Raw genomic sequence first — 17,512 nt, 5'->3', positions numbered from 1 at the left:
CTTGACTCACCAAGTAGTCCAACAGGACAAAGAAAAACAATTACTACACAACCTGCATAGCTACAAAAACGTACATCAAAGCAAATTACCATATATTCTAGAAGACAGAGAGGAAAAAAAAAAAGAAAAGAAGAAGTTCTCCCCATTTATCATAACAGGAATACACAAGTGAGAAAGTACAGAGTCTTCAATCATCTTATTTTGTCCCACCATGCTATATGAAAGACCTTTGGTCATCAATACATTGAATCCTGAAACTGCTTTGAAAACCACAGCATTTAACATGGTTCTGACTACCCCTGGCAAATATTTTCCACATAAATTACTTACATTTCACTGTGTGTATGCGGTTGAATACAGAGATCAGAAGTCCAGTCATGTAGGTGTTGTTGGGAAGCTGACTGGGTGGACACCATAATGCATAGGAGTGTCAGGCTAGTTTGCTGGTTGACCTTTTCATTGGAATTTCATTTCAAAAGCAAGGACTAAACATACACCCTACACAGGAAAGCATACTGATGACAGTGACTTATCTTTGAAACACAATGGGAATGCAGTGACATTGTTGACTGATGTAAACTTTGTCAACTACTGGTTAAAATAATATTTTCACATGGGATTCTACAGAGTCATGTAAAAACTGTAGAAACTGCTTCAACAGCAATAACATGAAATCATTTTTTGTATGACTCTTGCACATTTTTGGAGAAATGGAGGGATTTTGGCTCACTCTTCTTTAGGTTGCTTCAGTTCACTGAGGTTTACAGGCAATTTCTCATGCAAAGCTCTCTTAAGATACCATCAGAGCCTTTCAATCAGATTGAGGTCTGGACTTTGACTAGGTAACACCTCCTGTTTCATGACCCAATTTCAGCCAAGCTGTTGGACGAATGGCCTCAAATGGCCTCACATCTGACTCTAGAATTCTTTGGTTTATAGAGTGATAGCATGTTTGTGGTGAGTGTGTGTTTAGCTTTCACCAAACGTGGTACTGTGGTACATGGTCCAAAGGACATTATTCCAGAGATCTTTTGTTCAGATGCAATTCTACCAACCTAAACCACTGTTTTAGAGAGAAGAGGCTTTCTCCTGGCAACACTTCCAAACAAGCCATACTTGTTCCATTTTTATCTAATTGAGACGTCATTAAAATTTAACATGATACCTCAGGCTTGTATAGTCTGAGATGTTTTGCAGTTTCTCTGAGCATTGCATGGTCTGCCCTTGGGGTGAACTTGCAGGGATTCCTGAGAAGACTGTGGCAAACGTGTGAATGTTAATCAAGTGGACTAGCAGCACCTGGCTGCTACTTACCCTCTTTATTCCTATGGATGCCAGTAAGGGTGTACTTAGTTTTTAACAAAATACATTGAGTCCTGTGAAAACATTCTTCTTCGCATGACTGTATATACATCTTAGTAAAAGATTACTGATTACTGAGCATTAGAATGATTGTCCAACCTATAATTGGCTTCGTGTGTGGCTCATTTAATGTGTAGACTGATGCAGTCAAGGACAAAGAGAGGAGAAAGCATGAAGGTTATTTAAAAAAAATTCACTCAGATTTATATTTTTAAAAAAATCAAGTTCTTGTTAACATCTCCAAAGCCCTTCTTTCCAATGCATGTGAGTCTACACTGCACCTAGTTCTTTACTATTAGCTTTCATATCACAGTCGAGTAGCAGGCTCTGTCATGTACCTCCATTTGTGTTGTTTTAGCTCAGTGTGAGTCTACATTGCAAAGAGCAGAGGAAGTAAGAATAACATTGCTCAGGTTGATGACAACTTATGTTCCTATGTGTGCAATAAAGGTTGTCCAAAAAATATTACTCTGTTTAAATCATAGGCAGTATAACAGTTGGACATAGCCACTGTAAATTCACCTATACATCACTGAAGCCCAGTTACAAAGGCTCGATCGAGGTGAACGTTTCCACTTTCCAAATCGGAGGGTCCACAAACTTAATGGCCAATGACTAATCAATCTGCTCACTTGTGATAATTTACAAAATGAGCCCCATGTTTTATTCAACTTGAGATTAAACTAACCACTAAGCCTGTAAAATCAGTGGGGAAAGTGTTTACTTAGGTAACAGAGAAAGGGACTCTATAGCCATTTTCCCATAGACCTCTATGACCTCGTTTCTATTTTTGGTCTCTCTTTTTTTTATATATATATATATAAGTGTAGCTTAAGGTATTTCAGTGTTGGTATCCACTTTTTGTACTCTATAGTCTAAGGGTGCTTTCACTCCTGCGCTGTTTAGTCTACTTAAATAAAACTCTGGTTGGTGTTTTTTCCCCTTTGGTGCAGTTTGCTTGTGCAGATGTGAACAGAGTAAAAACCAAATCAACTACAAAGAGACCCTTTGAAGTAGGTGGTCTCGCTACAGTTCCAAATGATCTCCATTTAACCTTGATCCAACCCAACTTCCATGTCTACTCTCCAAGTTTGAGCTGAACACCTTCCTGTAGCCAGGTATATTTTGATTTCAGGGATGTGGCAGACTAACGCAGACATCCCGAATATACAAACTGCACCAACTAGTCGTAAAGTGAAGTGATAATTAGAGAAATTCTCCATGTTATCCACTAGTCCAAAAGGGACGCACTGTGGTTTGCTTGGAATTTTTTTTGTGTGAAAAAATGGGGAAAAGGTACAAGTTCAAATCATCAACTGATTCTGACCAGAGAAAATTAACTGTAGGTATAAAAAGACCCCAAATTCTTTGTCTTGACAGTTTTGATTAGTGTTATTTAGTTTTACCAGTTAGCACCTGGCCGCTGTACATTTTGCTCCAGGCATTGCAGATTTGTTTGATGTGTTTCATGACTTTTTCTCTTCCTTGCCCAGGCAGAAAAGCACCCTGTCTTTGTTCCAACTCACTTCCAGATTTACAAATTAAAAACGGGATTTTCCTCCTGCTTAAGAAAAATAAAAAAAATATGGATTCCAAATCCGACAAGTGACGTCACATTGAGTATGTCTGTTTTATTTTGTCTACGAGATGAAGCTTAAGGGAAAAGTTTTATTCAATGCTGGGGAAAGGCTGAAAATAAATACATAGAACGGTGCAGCTTAAACTGTAGTGATGGGGTTTTTCTTCCTTTATTTTTTTTATTTGACGGGTATTCTGGAGGCTGCAAGTGTCAGCCAAACTCAGATTGGCTTTTTAAAATCTCAAAACTAAGAGGAATCCCGCCAAGAGGATGAGGTGACTCTATACAAATAACAGCACTAACATGGGTGGGCCTAAAACAACATATCCATGATACTCTCAGTACTTTAGCACACTATTGTATGCTTGTCTGTTAGTCTCATTAGTAATTATGGGAATTGTTCAATATGGCAAAGTCTCACTGGCTTTGAGCAACAAACTCAGTACCCTGAACATTCAGTCACATGCCACTAGGCCCTACATCATTGCTTCAGTGCTGGTATGGCAAACATTTGTGTTCCTCTCATGCACCACCCCAAACACCAATTAAGAAGAAATGTAGGCTCCCTCCGACTCCGAGAAGGGCCCATTAACTTACCGCAGTCACAAAGTGTTGGGGAGATGAGGATGAGGGGAAGAGGAGAGGGGCTATAAAAAATGGAGGAAAAAGGAAAAAAGGTTGCAGATGGAGAAACATGAAGCACATTGTTTGGAAGTGAGATCATAGGAGAATCATTCGTTCGCGTTTTATAATCTGAACCTAGTGTGTTAACAGTTAGCTGACATACATCCACCCACGAGGTGGCTTTTAGCCCTTTATCTCTCTCTCCCTCTCTCCATTTCCTATGTCCCCCCCCCCTCTTGCCTTCCTGATTTCTTTGTCCAAAACTTGAAGTATGGGATGAGCGCTCATAATAAGACTCAAACTATTTGTGCAAAGATGTTCAGGTAACACTGACATGACCCAGACTCAGATTTCTCTTCCCAAAACACGAACAAAATTAAAAAGACCCGCTAGGAACATATTCATATGATGACGTGTTAAGGCAACGAAGGCAGAGGTATACAATTGACTTGCATGATAAATCAAAACAGAAACAAAGAAGAAAATTAGAAGTTGATGAAAAACTACAGTTGTCATCAGCCTGATTTCTGTCCCGCACATACAAGAGCACAGAGACCAGCATATCCACAGTGCATAAAAATGCTATAAATTCCATAGATCTACATTATGGAAAAATAATGAATATACATTTAAACTGAATAAACTTTCAGAGTACAACAAGATGGGGTGTAGCGATTGGCACAAAGCTATGTGGCCTCTTCTTAGCAATTTCAGATTAATTTTTATTGTACACAATTTAGCGCCCAAGGTAATCTGCATCTGTCAGTTGTCCTTAATCTGTTGATTGAACAGACACTCAAGAATCAGGTTTCATGTATACATGTGGGTACACATGTGGCTGTTTATCCAGGACCCTCTAGAGAATGCAGCCAGAGTGTCGGAGGCATGCAGACCAGCACTTGAGGTTAGGGGGTTTAGATTTCCACGTAATTCTCCACAGGGAGACACTTAAGAAGAAAACAGTTGCTGGTCTAGTTCAAGGTTAATGTTGTAGAAGTGTAGCTGCAGGTGGTAATAAGTTACTAATGTTGATGGAAGGGAAGCTAACCATACAAGTACATTCATGTGTATAGTTTAATCCTCGCCATTTGATTGGACAAGAGTATACTAACAGCTCAGCTTTGCAGCAATCTTTAGTACAGACGGTCTGGCAGCTAAACCCCACCGACCTATTGGAAAAGGAATGAGGGAACCATTTTATCATGATGACAGATGAAAAATAGGGCAACTCGTATCAAGTGACTAAGCAGAACATAATTTTTCCACATGATGGAGTGTTGTGGCCTGTCCGGCGTGTGCCAGAAAGATGCAAACCTTGCATGAAAGTCATAATTATGCAAACCTGCAGAGTACTGGAACATATGGGTGATAGCCTAGGGTTAAAATTTCATATACCAAGCAAACAAGACAGACGGTGTCGAATATGCACAACAATCCGTCACTTGTCATGTTTAAAATGACGACATAATCATCTGTGTTGCAAACGCCTGAAAGTTAGCAGGATAGAAGAAAAGGCCAAGCAAATGGGCTCTCCTCAAAAATAGGTGCTAATCCAGTATTGTTTCAGATTTTAACAAAACTCTGAAATTTTACCCAGAGTGCTGGCATTAAACAGCTTATTTCAAACATATATCACATTATTTTATGAGTATGCAGATTCAGAATAGGAAAGGCAAACTTTCAGGAGGGAAGAAGAAAGCTGCACAGAAAAGGTTGCATGTGAGTAGATGGATTGCAGTGCTACAGAAATTAAGAAAAGAGTGTTAGCACAAAAACTTCTATTACTACTTTTGGATGTAAATCAGTGGGTAACACAATGACCACACAGTGACAAGACAGCACAGACAAACAAAATAAAAGTAAAGAAAGAAACAGTCTTTGTGCACCGTTTTCCTGCTATCAACATTACATGTCTTAGAGACATTATCTAAATGCCTGGGGAAAGACCCGTTTGTCTGAATGCCCACTGGAGTAAAAACAGCAACAGATACACAAGCAAGACACTCAGGCTATGAGACTCTCAGGCTGCAGCAGTGGAAGTGCTTATGCTCTTCTTAGAGTCTAAGTGGATCCAGATGGAGCGAGCATTGCAGGCCCCCTCTTAAAGCTCTATGAAGAGGAGCTTACTACAACATTAAGGGACAGGACAGCATGACAGTACTTCATAATAAACTGGACAGGAAGAGGAAAAAGAAAACAAATCAAAGAATGGTTGCTTATTCCCGCTTAACTGAAATGACACTGGAACTTTTTGAAGACAAACAGAGGCACACCGACCACATATAAATGCCCTAACGTCAGCTTGTGCTGCCCTCATGTCTGCCTTTGATCATATCATCCGTAAGAGGAAGAATTTCTGAACTGTAAAGCTGAACTGTTTACCAAAAGAAAGAGCTGGCACGCTAGGTAGCAGGTTGTCTGCAAAGAAAACAACAGCTGGGGCTGCCTGCTTGGGTACGGAGTGGAGAACAGGGTGAGCGTGTGACAGAGTGTGGGCTTGTGTTATGGAACCAGGTGGTGACAAGCTCCCATGCTGCATTCCTAACTCAACTTGGAAGTTCTCTGTAAGCACACAAGTCTGTATGTGCGATGGGGAGATAAGTTGGAAGATCCCACATGTTGCACTGAGACAACGAAAACTGTAGTGATACCAACATAAAAGAAGCCGATTCAAGTTTGAGCAATCTATCAGCAAAGACAGTCTAACTTTGCTACAAAAGCTTTAAACAAACACAGATGGTTCAGTAAATACTTATTTTCTAGTCAGAAACGGCGCAATCACAAGCCGAGATTTCATAACACAGTGTTTCTGATGCTGAAGTGATTTCAAATAACAAAAACCAGGGTGAGAGTCAGTGACTCAACAGGACTGTTTGTCCTAAATCCACATGCATACACTTTCAATTGTTCTGTTTAAAACATTGTGTGCCCTACGTATATGGAAAAGGCTTTGGTTTACGCTTTGGTTTAGCCCTAGTGTCACTTTTTTCCTTTCTTTGCTGCAATTTGGGATCTCTTTACTTCAGGTTAACTTAATTACATGTAGGCATGCGTGCAGCTCAATTTATAGTTCTTTAAAAGGGAACCTATTACTTTCTTTCATGTACGTATTGCTGCACTGTTTAATCGGCTCATATGAAACATGGCCAGTGTTTAAAATAATGAGGTCAGCATATCTGCAAAAAATACCTGTGAGCCAAAAATTTGGGCTTTGGACTGCTCTGCACACTCCATTTCACAGTTGTTGTTGTTTTTTTCTTACTGTTGGCTATGCGTGATGTCAAACAGAGCAAATATCCATAATATAATCATCTCAGGAAAGCCAGGTAGAAGGAAAGTGGGTTAAAAGACAAAGTGGTAGAGCTAAAAACAGATTCGTTCAAAGAGCAGCTGAACTAAGTCCCAATTCATGCAAAGTTACTCAAGTAGTTTCCAACAATAAAATAATGCAGTCAGAAAAGAACATACTAATACGTCTCCTTTAAGAATGTGATATACGGCATGATCTGAATGGAAAACAACTTGCAAAACAGAAAGGGGGATTGCACCAGTTATTTGAGAGAGGAATGCATAAGAGGTTGCATTCTTCTCTCCACTGCTGTAGTGGTGTGTGTGTGCATCTCTCTCTCTCTCTCTCTCTCTCTCTTTTGTTTTTTTCCATTTTGTTTGTTTGTTTTGTTTTTGTTTTTTTAACTGTGAATAATAGGCAATATTACTCAACGGAGCCTGGAGCAAAAGATCACATATAAACATATGTTATTCCCCAGGAAACAGAGTGGAGGATGAAGCGGCCTTGGCCGGGCCCAATTGACGATATCATCATACTGGTCAGATAACAGTTACACAATAGGCCTTTCAGAAGAAAAACATTTGGACATGTCACAGTAAAGAAAGAGTACGGGTAAAAACAACAGCATTAATGACAGCTGAATTATTTGTTTAGGTGCTTTGTTCCACTGTTGTGCATACTGATTAATTGCAACTTAGCGTGACAATATCATTAAGAGTTGAATCTGTGCTCTTTTCTACTGGCATGTTAAAATGGGGAAAAGCCCATTTACAGTAGGTTTTAATAACTGCTCAATATTGTCTACTGTCTAAATCCCTGGACAATGTAAGCCTGCTCATTAGAGAAGGTCTAAAACCAAAATAGTGTCTCTTCAGTGCAACAGATGAAAACTAGTAAGGCATAGACTACCTTGATTTATACAGACAGCTGTTTTGGCTACTGTGGCTGCAAGCAGACTCTTTTCCAGGTGGTCAAGACCTAATGAGAGAGGAAATGCTTACTAATCAGCAATGTGTCATCCAGACAGGGGCAAATTTATTTTACTCACATTTCCCAACACAGTATGACAACATGACAGCATCACCAAAGACTAACCAACCACTGTCGAGATTAGGAACTAAACATTAGATAAAAGAAAAGTCCACTTGGTTGGGAGTTGCATAAGACCTTTGTGTGCCCATTAGTGTAGAGACGGGGTCTGCCATGGTAAGGGAAAAGCCACCAGTGGCCTAACAGCTGGCCTGAAGGAGTATTACTATGAGGCGCCTGCTCTGTGGGTATGTATGTGGGTGCGTATATACACACGGACACACACAGACCCCCCTCCTTCCATCTTCAGGACCCACGGGGATCATGGGAGGAGATTTGGTGTCTAGACTATATAGATTCCTCAAGTTCCAGCCAAAAAAGAGTCAGTTACTGACTACAAGAGAAACGGATTCCCTCACTGCATACATGCTAAATGCAGCTGCTGCAGGAAAATACACAGATATCAAATAATGTCACTGTCTACTCTCTAGGACAACTTTATAAAGGCAATGTTAACTTGCTTAAATCAGTCCAAAGCTCAAAGAATCCTCATTTGCACAGTTACGATTTTTACTCTAATTAATAAAATCTTTGAAGTAGATCCGGCAAAAACTAAATGTTTTACAAATACCCAAGTTTGCCATCTGGAGCATGGCATCTCCAGTAGTTATGACCATCTATCACCACTATAAATGATCATATTTTCGAAATCAGGTATACTTCCTGCACGAAAACAGGACAATGGTTTTGCTGCTGCTTCATTTAGCGCTACAACTTTAGGCTCTCTATAGCATAACATTTTGCAAGGGACAAAAGTTTATCTTGTTACATGAACTATAAATACTAATTATACTTTTTAGAGCTCTAATAGTAAAAATCAATTGCTTTTCAGTCCATCAGGTAGTGATGTTGAGGGGTTTTTTATTTTTATTTTTTAAGGGGTCAAAGAGGTGATGGTCAGCATGCAGGAAGAAAGAGAGCGGCATCAGAGAAAATAAATAAATAAGAGAGAACACTGTTTGCTGCTGGGATATAGAAGGAGTGTCACACAAAAGTAAAACACTCCAGGAATACTACGACACGAGGGCTCATCTAACACGCCACCATCCTCACATAACATTATCCAAGGACTACAAAGCTAACCTTACATCAGCTCACTCTTAAGTTGACAAAGCCAAAAGGACAAAAATCAAAGACCTGTGTCCATGCAACATTGTGGAAAACAACGGCTTTTGTTTACATGCTCAAAACAGCCAGATATTCCCACGTGCAGCATCAACAGACGCAGCTGCACCGAGACAGAAGCGAAGCGTGAAGTTGACGAAAGGTAGGCTACAGCAGAAAGGGTTGCATTAGCTTGTGACGCGTGATCGTCACGGCCTGCATATTCCTGTGTCTGTAACAGCTGACTATCTCACTGAGGACTGGCAGCTGCTGGCTCACATTCAAAATACCTGTAAAAGCACAGCAGCCCACATGTTTGCATTCAGTTAAGTTGGACTGTAATACAAACGGTTCAGTTTGTCAGGTGCATGTAGCATTTATGATAGTGTTGAGCCATTTTCCAGCAATCAAAATGACTGAAATGAGGGGAACATAATAAGGGCGATATAGACAGATTAGAATTTAAAGTTTAAAGGCCATAAATTGTAATATATCATGATATATTTTACTGCACTACCAAGCATTTTACAAAATGTTTAAAAACTCAAAGATATCATAGTGGGAGTTAAGTATCATGATAACAATTATATCACGGGGTCTCTGGTGATTCCCACCATCAAGATTTACCAGTCCCTCATAAACATGCAAGTCAGTTGGCTTATTAATTTAACCACTGATATACGTGACAACTTTTCTGTGTTAAGCAGAATATTGTGTTGCTCTAATATCCAAAAACCCAAAATAGAAATTAGCAAATAGAAACAAGAATCATCTCCCTCTCTGTGCCCTGAACATACTTTCAAGTACTGCCAGGCTTTCTTCAGGGCATCAAATAATGAAAAAGTGCAGGGTGAAGAAAAGTCCTGTTGTGCTCATGCTGACAAATATCCAAGCAAGTATCTACATGCAAGAGGTTTTCTGCAACCCACCTCACATGGCTGATGACCACAGGTTAGCAATGGTTGCTTTTTGTTGCCTACAAACTAAAATTATCTGCAATTAAAAATCAATCTGTGTTTTCTGTTTCCAAAGAAGCACGTTACAACCACAAACCTGCAATATTTAAATGTATCATTTTACACTAAAATCTTTACATTTGCTTTGAAACTGCACTTATGTATTTGTGATTAAGTGCATCCTCTTGTATGTTTTCGTACAGTGGCGGTTACAAACACCCCCTCCTCCTTACATTATGGTTGTTTGTTTTACATAATTTCACAATAAATGCACCAAATTATTGCTAATAGGAACTGCGTGCACTTTGGCCACAATATCCATGTAATAACATTGTGATAGCATTGGTTTACAGTTTGTCCTGTGGTTTGCAGGTGTTGCTTTAACTGCTGATGTGAAAAAACCCCACAGAAACATAAATCCTAACAATCTACTCATTATAGTGAAAAGTGCTCCAGTTTCTACTACCCATGTCCTACTACTACCTGTGGCATGCAAATAAGATTTTAAGTGTGTACTTAATCATTTTAAATCTGTACTGGACGTAACAGTGAGTCATGCTGCCTGTCTGGTCATGGGAAATACTGGTTGCAGAAAAAGCTAGATCACATTTAACTGTACACCACTTCCATTTGTCTGTGTGTATTCCCACCCAAAAACTAAGTCAGGTCATCCGCTTAGTTTAGTTAAAATCAACTTCTGGCCCATAGAGATATTATGAGCCCTACTTAAAAAAAAGAAGAAAGAGTTATTAAGCACACTTTTTATATGAAATGGTATCTGGGTCACCACTTCACTGTACTAAAACACAACCCCATAAATAAATGTGACCACCAGGGGGCGAATTTCCCTTTTTATACCACCAACATTTGGGTACTTCAAATATTAAAGCACAGCCAGATAATATTGTTGCAAGCCTTAAAAAAAGTTAGAAACTCTTTTCTTTTCTCCAAAACGTTCACAGCTGTCCTGTTTCCAGCGTCAGCCCATTTCAGGGAATGAAAACAAAGGAAAAGAATTCTTTAAAGTCTTTCTATGCAGCCATTTAATTTCTTACAGCTTGCAAGTGGTGCACTTTAAACCGGTCGCTGGAACATCTAAAGAGAAGATATCTAACTAAAGAAAATTTTATGCTGACACCAACCACGGACACATTGACTGAAAATCTGGTGAATTTTTCCAGATTCATTTTAGTTTCACTTTCCAGGGTGAGTCTGCTCAATTCTAGTTTGCTGTGATTTTTACTTTTTACTAGTTTTACTTCCTTTTGTGTGTTTCATTTGTCAGAGGATAATTTAAGTCCACAATGGGTTTTACAATACAAATACCTGACTCGCAATCACATACACATCCCAGTTTCCATAAACAGATATTTTTTTCTCTGGCTAGTCGTGCTGAAGTATAAAACAAAACAAAAAAATCATCCATCATTTTTATAAGCACTTATTCAGAATTTTGGGCCCACTGGAGCCTATCAGTGCTGTCACAGGCACTAACTTTTTAAAAATCTCTTCGTGTATAACCTCTGAATCAGTTTCTTTAGTGGCTTTAACTCTGTGACATCAGCTGCGGCACCCACACAAGGTTACAAAAGTCAAGAGGTGCACCACTGGCCAAAATGAAACCAAAGCGTGGCTTGACCCAGCAAATGCATGTCACTTTTGGAGTGTTGCACCCTTCGCAAGGCCAAGAATGGTGGGTGTAATGGCACCATAACACTACATTAAAAGACAGAAATCAAAGTTCTTCACCCTCATCATTTTTAGTAAGAAAATCATCAGTTTAGAACAAGTGATGTTAACCAAGAATAAATGACACATGAAGGGCGTTGTAAAGTTGTCTCTGCGCTACAAAGTAACAACTTATTCAACCAAATGGAAGCACTTTCTGTGTGCTGTTTGTATGTTCTCCCTGTGTTTGCGTAGGTTCTCTCCGGGTACTCCGGCTTCCTCCCACAGTCCAAAGACATGCAGTTAGTGGGGTTAAGTTCATTGGTCATTCTAAATTGCCTATAGGTGTGAATGTGAGTGCAAATGGTTGTTTGTCTCTATGTGTTAGTCCTGCGACAGACTGGCGACCTATCCAGGATGTACCCTGTGGTAGCTGGGACAAGCTCCAGCACCTCCCGCAACCCTGAAAAGGATCACCGGGAGAAAATGGAAAGATGGATAGAAACACAACACAAACTGCAGTACAGTGGTCCCTCGCTATAACGCAGTTCACCTTTTGTGGCCTCGCTGTTTCGCGAATTTTTTTGTGTAACTTTGTACGCTTTTTTTTTTTTTTTAACAACATATTGTGTTCTGCGTCCTGATCAGCTGTGGACCATTGTCAGTCAATCTCGTGCCGTGTCTCCTGTCCATTACAGAATGCGTTCAGCTTGTCAAATTTACATAAATCTTTGATCGCTAGCAGTGTGACTCTGAAGTCCTGTACTGTATGTCTGTAAGTTTTCTCCCCAACAAACACAACAATGTCAATGAAACATTTTGCACTGGACATATGCAAAGGTTTGAACTTTGAGAATGTTTAAACAAGAGAGAAAAGTATGAAAATGTTCACACCTGTCTGAGAAAAGTGTATAAAGTGTGTAGTGAGGGGTTTTACAGCCTTAAAACATCTATAATAATTGTAAAAAATAAAGGTGGCTACTTCGCGGATTTCACCTATCGCAGGTTATTTTTAGAACGTAACTCCCATGCTACCACTGGATAATTAATGCATGAGTTTTGGTGCATTTTTAAGTTAAATATATATGTTATTTTCTTCTTAGAGATGCTCTGAATTTAGGTAAATAAGGAGGATAATAATACTGAATAATTTTGGTCATCCCTACTTTGGATTATGGGAGGAAGTGGGAGAAAACCAAGACCAAAAAATTACTTTAGTTGTTTTTAAAATGTTTAATATTGTTTCAGTTACTTTGGGGACTGGGATTTAAGTGTCATTGATTTTTTTTTTTTCAGTTAATTCCCCCATATTCTGGTTTTTAAGATTAATTTCAGTTAACTAAGATAACCTTGGACCAAGTACATCTGTCCTGGTATTTAACAGGCTTGTTAACATAGTCCAATATGTACTTTAATTATTGAACTACACAGTTGTATGATTAACTTAAGCACGCAAACACTGCGATTTGAAACACACAAGGTGAAAGCTAAAAATGGAATAGTTCTGTACAAGCTAACCATGCCTAAACACAGTACATACCTACACACACAGCATGCAGAAGTGCCAAGAACAGAAACAGGTCTTTGCTTGCCCCTCACTACCTCTGTCTCTTTCTCAAGCAGCTGCATGCAGAGGTCTGAACCTGCCTGCTGAGAAGCAGCATGGTTCTAAAGATCCTAGTTTTAACTAGTTTGCTTCACCGGGAAGAAGAAAAAACAAAACATAAAATCATGTGTTGATCTTGCCCTCCTCTTGCACTGTGACTCACATCCCCTCTTACGGTCTAACCTGCACATCACAAGAGGAAAGGGATAAAAAGGAAAAGCAAATGCATCCCATGTCAGTGACCCTTTACAAAATTTGATCCATTTACCAGCACACAATTTCATTCTATTTGCATGACCTTCGATGTCCTGTTCCCCACTGTGTTAAGCAAGCTTTAGAGTCAGTGGAAAGCAATCCTGCCAAGGCAATCACAACGCTAAAGACACATTCGGTAAACCTATCAGTTAGCTAGATGCATGATTCACATCCACTAATTAAAAATCATATTAAAAATTAAATTAAAAAAAGATGCATCTCTGATAATAATGAGTATCTTTTTTCTGCAGCCCTTCCATTACTTTGAAAAATTGTCTTCTACACTGATAATATCTGTTTACCTCTCTTTCCACTGATGCCTCACATAGGAGTGCACCCAGGAATCAGCCAGTATCAATAATGCAAAAGTTCACCACTAAAATGACATTTACAGATGCCAGTGATTAATAACTTTGCACTGGTGTATAAATGTTAAAAGAACATGTGCAGAGCTGAAAGGTTTCAAAAACATTTATACCTCTGTAGGTTTTGTAAAAACAGGAAACATAACACACAAAAACCCCCATCAGAATCGACACTCTCAGCCATATTCTAAACACTGATATTACCCATGAATTTCACAATCAGTGCATGTCTGGTCTTTAGACAGAAATGCTTAATGCAGTAATAATTTACTTCCTGTTTGATCTGAACCCCTCACTGCGGAAAATTTAAGACCAATTAAAAAAGTTTACAGGGGCAAATTAAAAATTTGTCTTTGATTATACTAGTCAAACTGGAAAATAATGAGCTAGCAATGACATAAACATGAGGCAAAGTAATACATTAAGTCATGACAGTGTTTCATGAGCAATGTTTAAAACTATGGAAATCTGCTGAAACTCAAACCAGCAGAAAAACAGAAACAAAATCAGACGGCTTTAAATGGACATAAACGATACACTTCCCACCAAACACAAAGACAACACACACCCAGGTAAGACTTCTCTCTCATACGTGGTGAAGCTCTGCACCAACAGTATGCCAGTCTTACCCAGAGGCAAACATGGCTCCCAAAGGTGTGGAGCAACAATGCAACTATTCTGATAGTCCATTAATCATTGAAGTCTATTTTTAAACCAAACTACCAAACATTCCTGGACTCATCACTCATGTTAAGATTTGACATGTTGACAATGAGCAGTCACTCAAAGTTTATCTCGTGTGTCTGACAGTGTAAAGTCAGAAAAACCCTCAGCATACTGCACACATTTGCTAAAAATATTTTAAAGACTGTGTTGAAGGTGTAAAGGCATTTCTGTGCCCAAGAAGCTCAAAAAACTTTTATGACATTACATTATAGCATTGCTTCCATCTGTGGAGGTCAATATTATTATAATAAACACACATTTAATAAACTAAGTTACATCTTGTAAAGGGTCAAGTGTAAACTCATCTCCTGGTAAAAACAGTTACTTTGGTAATGTTTACTGATAGATTTCCATCAAATACAAGCTACATGTCATCATTTTTCTTAAAAATGAGCTTTAAAAATATACTGCTTTGTGCACAAAGTGTGTAAAATTTCAAAAGAACATAAATATAGCAGCTGGACAGCAATTTATTTTATCTTCATTGATTAATTAGTCAGATCATAATCGATGTTTAGCTTTGGCTAATATGTACAGTGGTTGCTCCAGTAAGGGCATTTTCACTGTGGGGTTTATTTTGCTGAAAAAAAAAAGTTTGTCACAGGCAGAGTCAAAAATAACAAGGAATTTTTTTGTGCTTGATTTCAGGCCAATGCCCACACAAGATATTAAATAAAAATTTAAAAAAAGCTTCAAAATGCACACATGCACACTTCAAAAATCAAGAATTTCCCCTACTGAGCAAATTTATTATACTTTAGGAAATCCATTTGCTGTCAACATAATAAGTGACAAAAACATTTGATCTTACCGTGCACAGCAAAAACATTACAAGGCTGGTTCCCATGGCGTGATGATTCCTTCTTCGAGCCCTTGATGAAGGCCGGCAAACTGGGTCTCCTCTGGTCCCCTACAAGCTTCCCCGGCTGCTGCCCCATAAGGGCAGGGTGCCAGGCCGCAGCCGGGACTCTCCAAGCTGGACTCAGTTGCCCACCAGAAAAAGAGGAGATTGGGAAAAGAAAAGAATCCGTTCCCCTGGCTCGGGCACTCCCCTCCCAGAATTTAGGTGATGGAGGTCACCAGCACAAATCAGTGATGCTCCAGTATGTCTCTGTTTATCATGCATTAATGGAGTGTGAGTGCTTTAAGGGACATTTCACAGCGATCTAGAGACAAATAAAACAAGATTCAGTGATGATTTCATTTAACACAAAGATATATGACCCTAAAGTCAAAATAAAACAAGAACTAATTTGACTGGTAGTTTATGTGCCAAATAGCAAACCACAAGCTAATCTTAACTGCTCATTTAGTTTTATTGTGTTCCACTTTAATTGTGATGTCAGGTGTTTCCTTTTCTATACAAATTAGTTTTTCCCTGTTGCATATAACCTAAACGTCAGCTAAATTTTCTATTTTTAATGCCGGTCTATTCAATTCAGTTTTATCTATATAGCACAATATCAGTTGCCTCAAGGCTCTTTAAATAAAAAAGATAGATACTAAAACCCCTAATCTAGGTTAAACTACACTCATATTTATTCCTGCTATCTACCATTCGCATTTTATTCCGCACATTTGGTGTGGAGGACACACAATTTAGTTGTACAATGACAATAAAGGGCTATTCTATTTTATTCTATTATAGATATGCAAAAAAACTGCCAAGTGTTAGATTTAAAAACTAGTCACGGAGAGAAAAAGCAAGAAAAGTAGCAAGTATTGATAGCCATAACAATACTGCCCTTATTTTATTGGAATACCAAAGTTAAAAAAATATATAAATGAAAAAAAAGATCATTTAATCATCAGTAACAGGCACTGAAGTAAATGTGCCAGATAAAGCAAACTTTTGCTCTAGTTACGAACGCCGTGGGGAGTAAAAACAAGTGTTTACAGAAACTTACACAGTCACAGAAACATATATATGATTTGTTAGCTGGCGACCTTAAGCTAATGTTGGAGATAGCCATGAAAGCTAACCAACGTCTGCTGGTGGTATGCAGCGCCAGACCCTTAAATGCACACCAAGCAGGCAACAGTTGGCTGTCGCTGGCTCGCTGGTAGGGAAACCGCCGACAAGTGCACTTAAACGTCTCACAAAAACATGATTTGACCGCCACCCTTTCAACACTTTGCAGCTGGTCTTTCCAAAGCCACAGTTGGTTTCAAACTTCCGTGTCCACTTTTCTCGTCTTGCGGAGTTTCTTTCCCTGCGGTACCCGGACTAAAAGGCACTTCAATCAAGGCAAATCGAGGCAACTCAGCCGGGCAGAGAGCGACGACTCTTTTTACAAGTCCTTTCCTCTGTTCACAGTTGCCGAGCTCTTCGTTACCGAACCCCTGGCTCTCGTACTTATTCATAGCTTTCACGTGAAAATCGCAGCAGTAAACTTTGGCCGAGTAGTAGTTCTGTAGCTGGGGCCGCCATACTTCCATACGCAAGGTGGTTTACTGGGTGGGTGGGGCGACGTACGACGTCACGTGCGTGCGTGGACTAGCACAGGAGGACTAGAGCAAAGGTTTGTTGTGCTGGGAGAGCATCAACACTGCAGCCACGCTGAGGCAGAGAGAGCACGCTCACACAGGGGAGAAAAGCTGAAAGTACACAGGTTAAAGGTTCATCCACCCACACATATAATGGTGGATTTGATCAAAGCCATAAAGAACTCACTGCTCAAGAATATGATCTAGCCCAGGCCTAATTGTCTTCAGGATATATGTATGGATATATGCTTTTTGGCATATCAAACTATGAAAACACTCGATTCTGTGCTTACAGATAAATTACACAAATTTAGTTACTGTACTCAGTTTTAAAGCATCTAACTCAACATTTATCCCACTTTGAAATACTTATTAGAATCAGGGGTGGCATGTTATCAGGAT

General features: G+C 39.2%; 1 protein-coding gene across 4 annotated transcripts in view; it reads right to left on the bottom strand.

Moving 5' to 3' along the window:
- abl1 (ABL proto-oncogene 1, non-receptor tyrosine kinase) overlaps window positions 1-17,073 on the bottom strand; it is a 32,911-nt gene extending 15,838 nt beyond the window's left edge. The window contains exons 1-2 of one of the 4 annotated variants that reach the window (XM_006788926.3): window positions 16,531-17,073; window positions 15,435-15,789 (exon numbers count right to left, since the gene is read on the bottom strand). In XM_006788926.3, coding sequence (XP_006788989.1) covers window positions 15,435-15,561 — 127 coding nt within the window. In that variant the 5' untranslated portion in view covers window positions 15,562-15,789; window positions 16,531-17,073. Of the gene's footprint in view, window positions 1-15,434 lie in introns of all 4 variants that reach the window. The other 3 variants (XM_006788929.3, XM_006788927.3, XM_087843716.1) reach the window with 3 other exon arrangements.
- Window positions 17,074-17,512: the final 439 nt, after the last annotated feature.

Source organism: Neolamprologus brichardi, chromosome 7, assembly GCF_056152115.1.
Source record: "Neolamprologus brichardi isolate AB-2024 chromosome 7, ASM5615211v1, whole genome shotgun sequence".
NCBI classification, from domain to species: domain Eukaryota; kingdom Metazoa; phylum Chordata; class Actinopteri; order Cichliformes; family Cichlidae; genus Neolamprologus; species Neolamprologus brichardi.
This window is presented reverse-complemented; position numbering and strand designations above follow the sequence as displayed.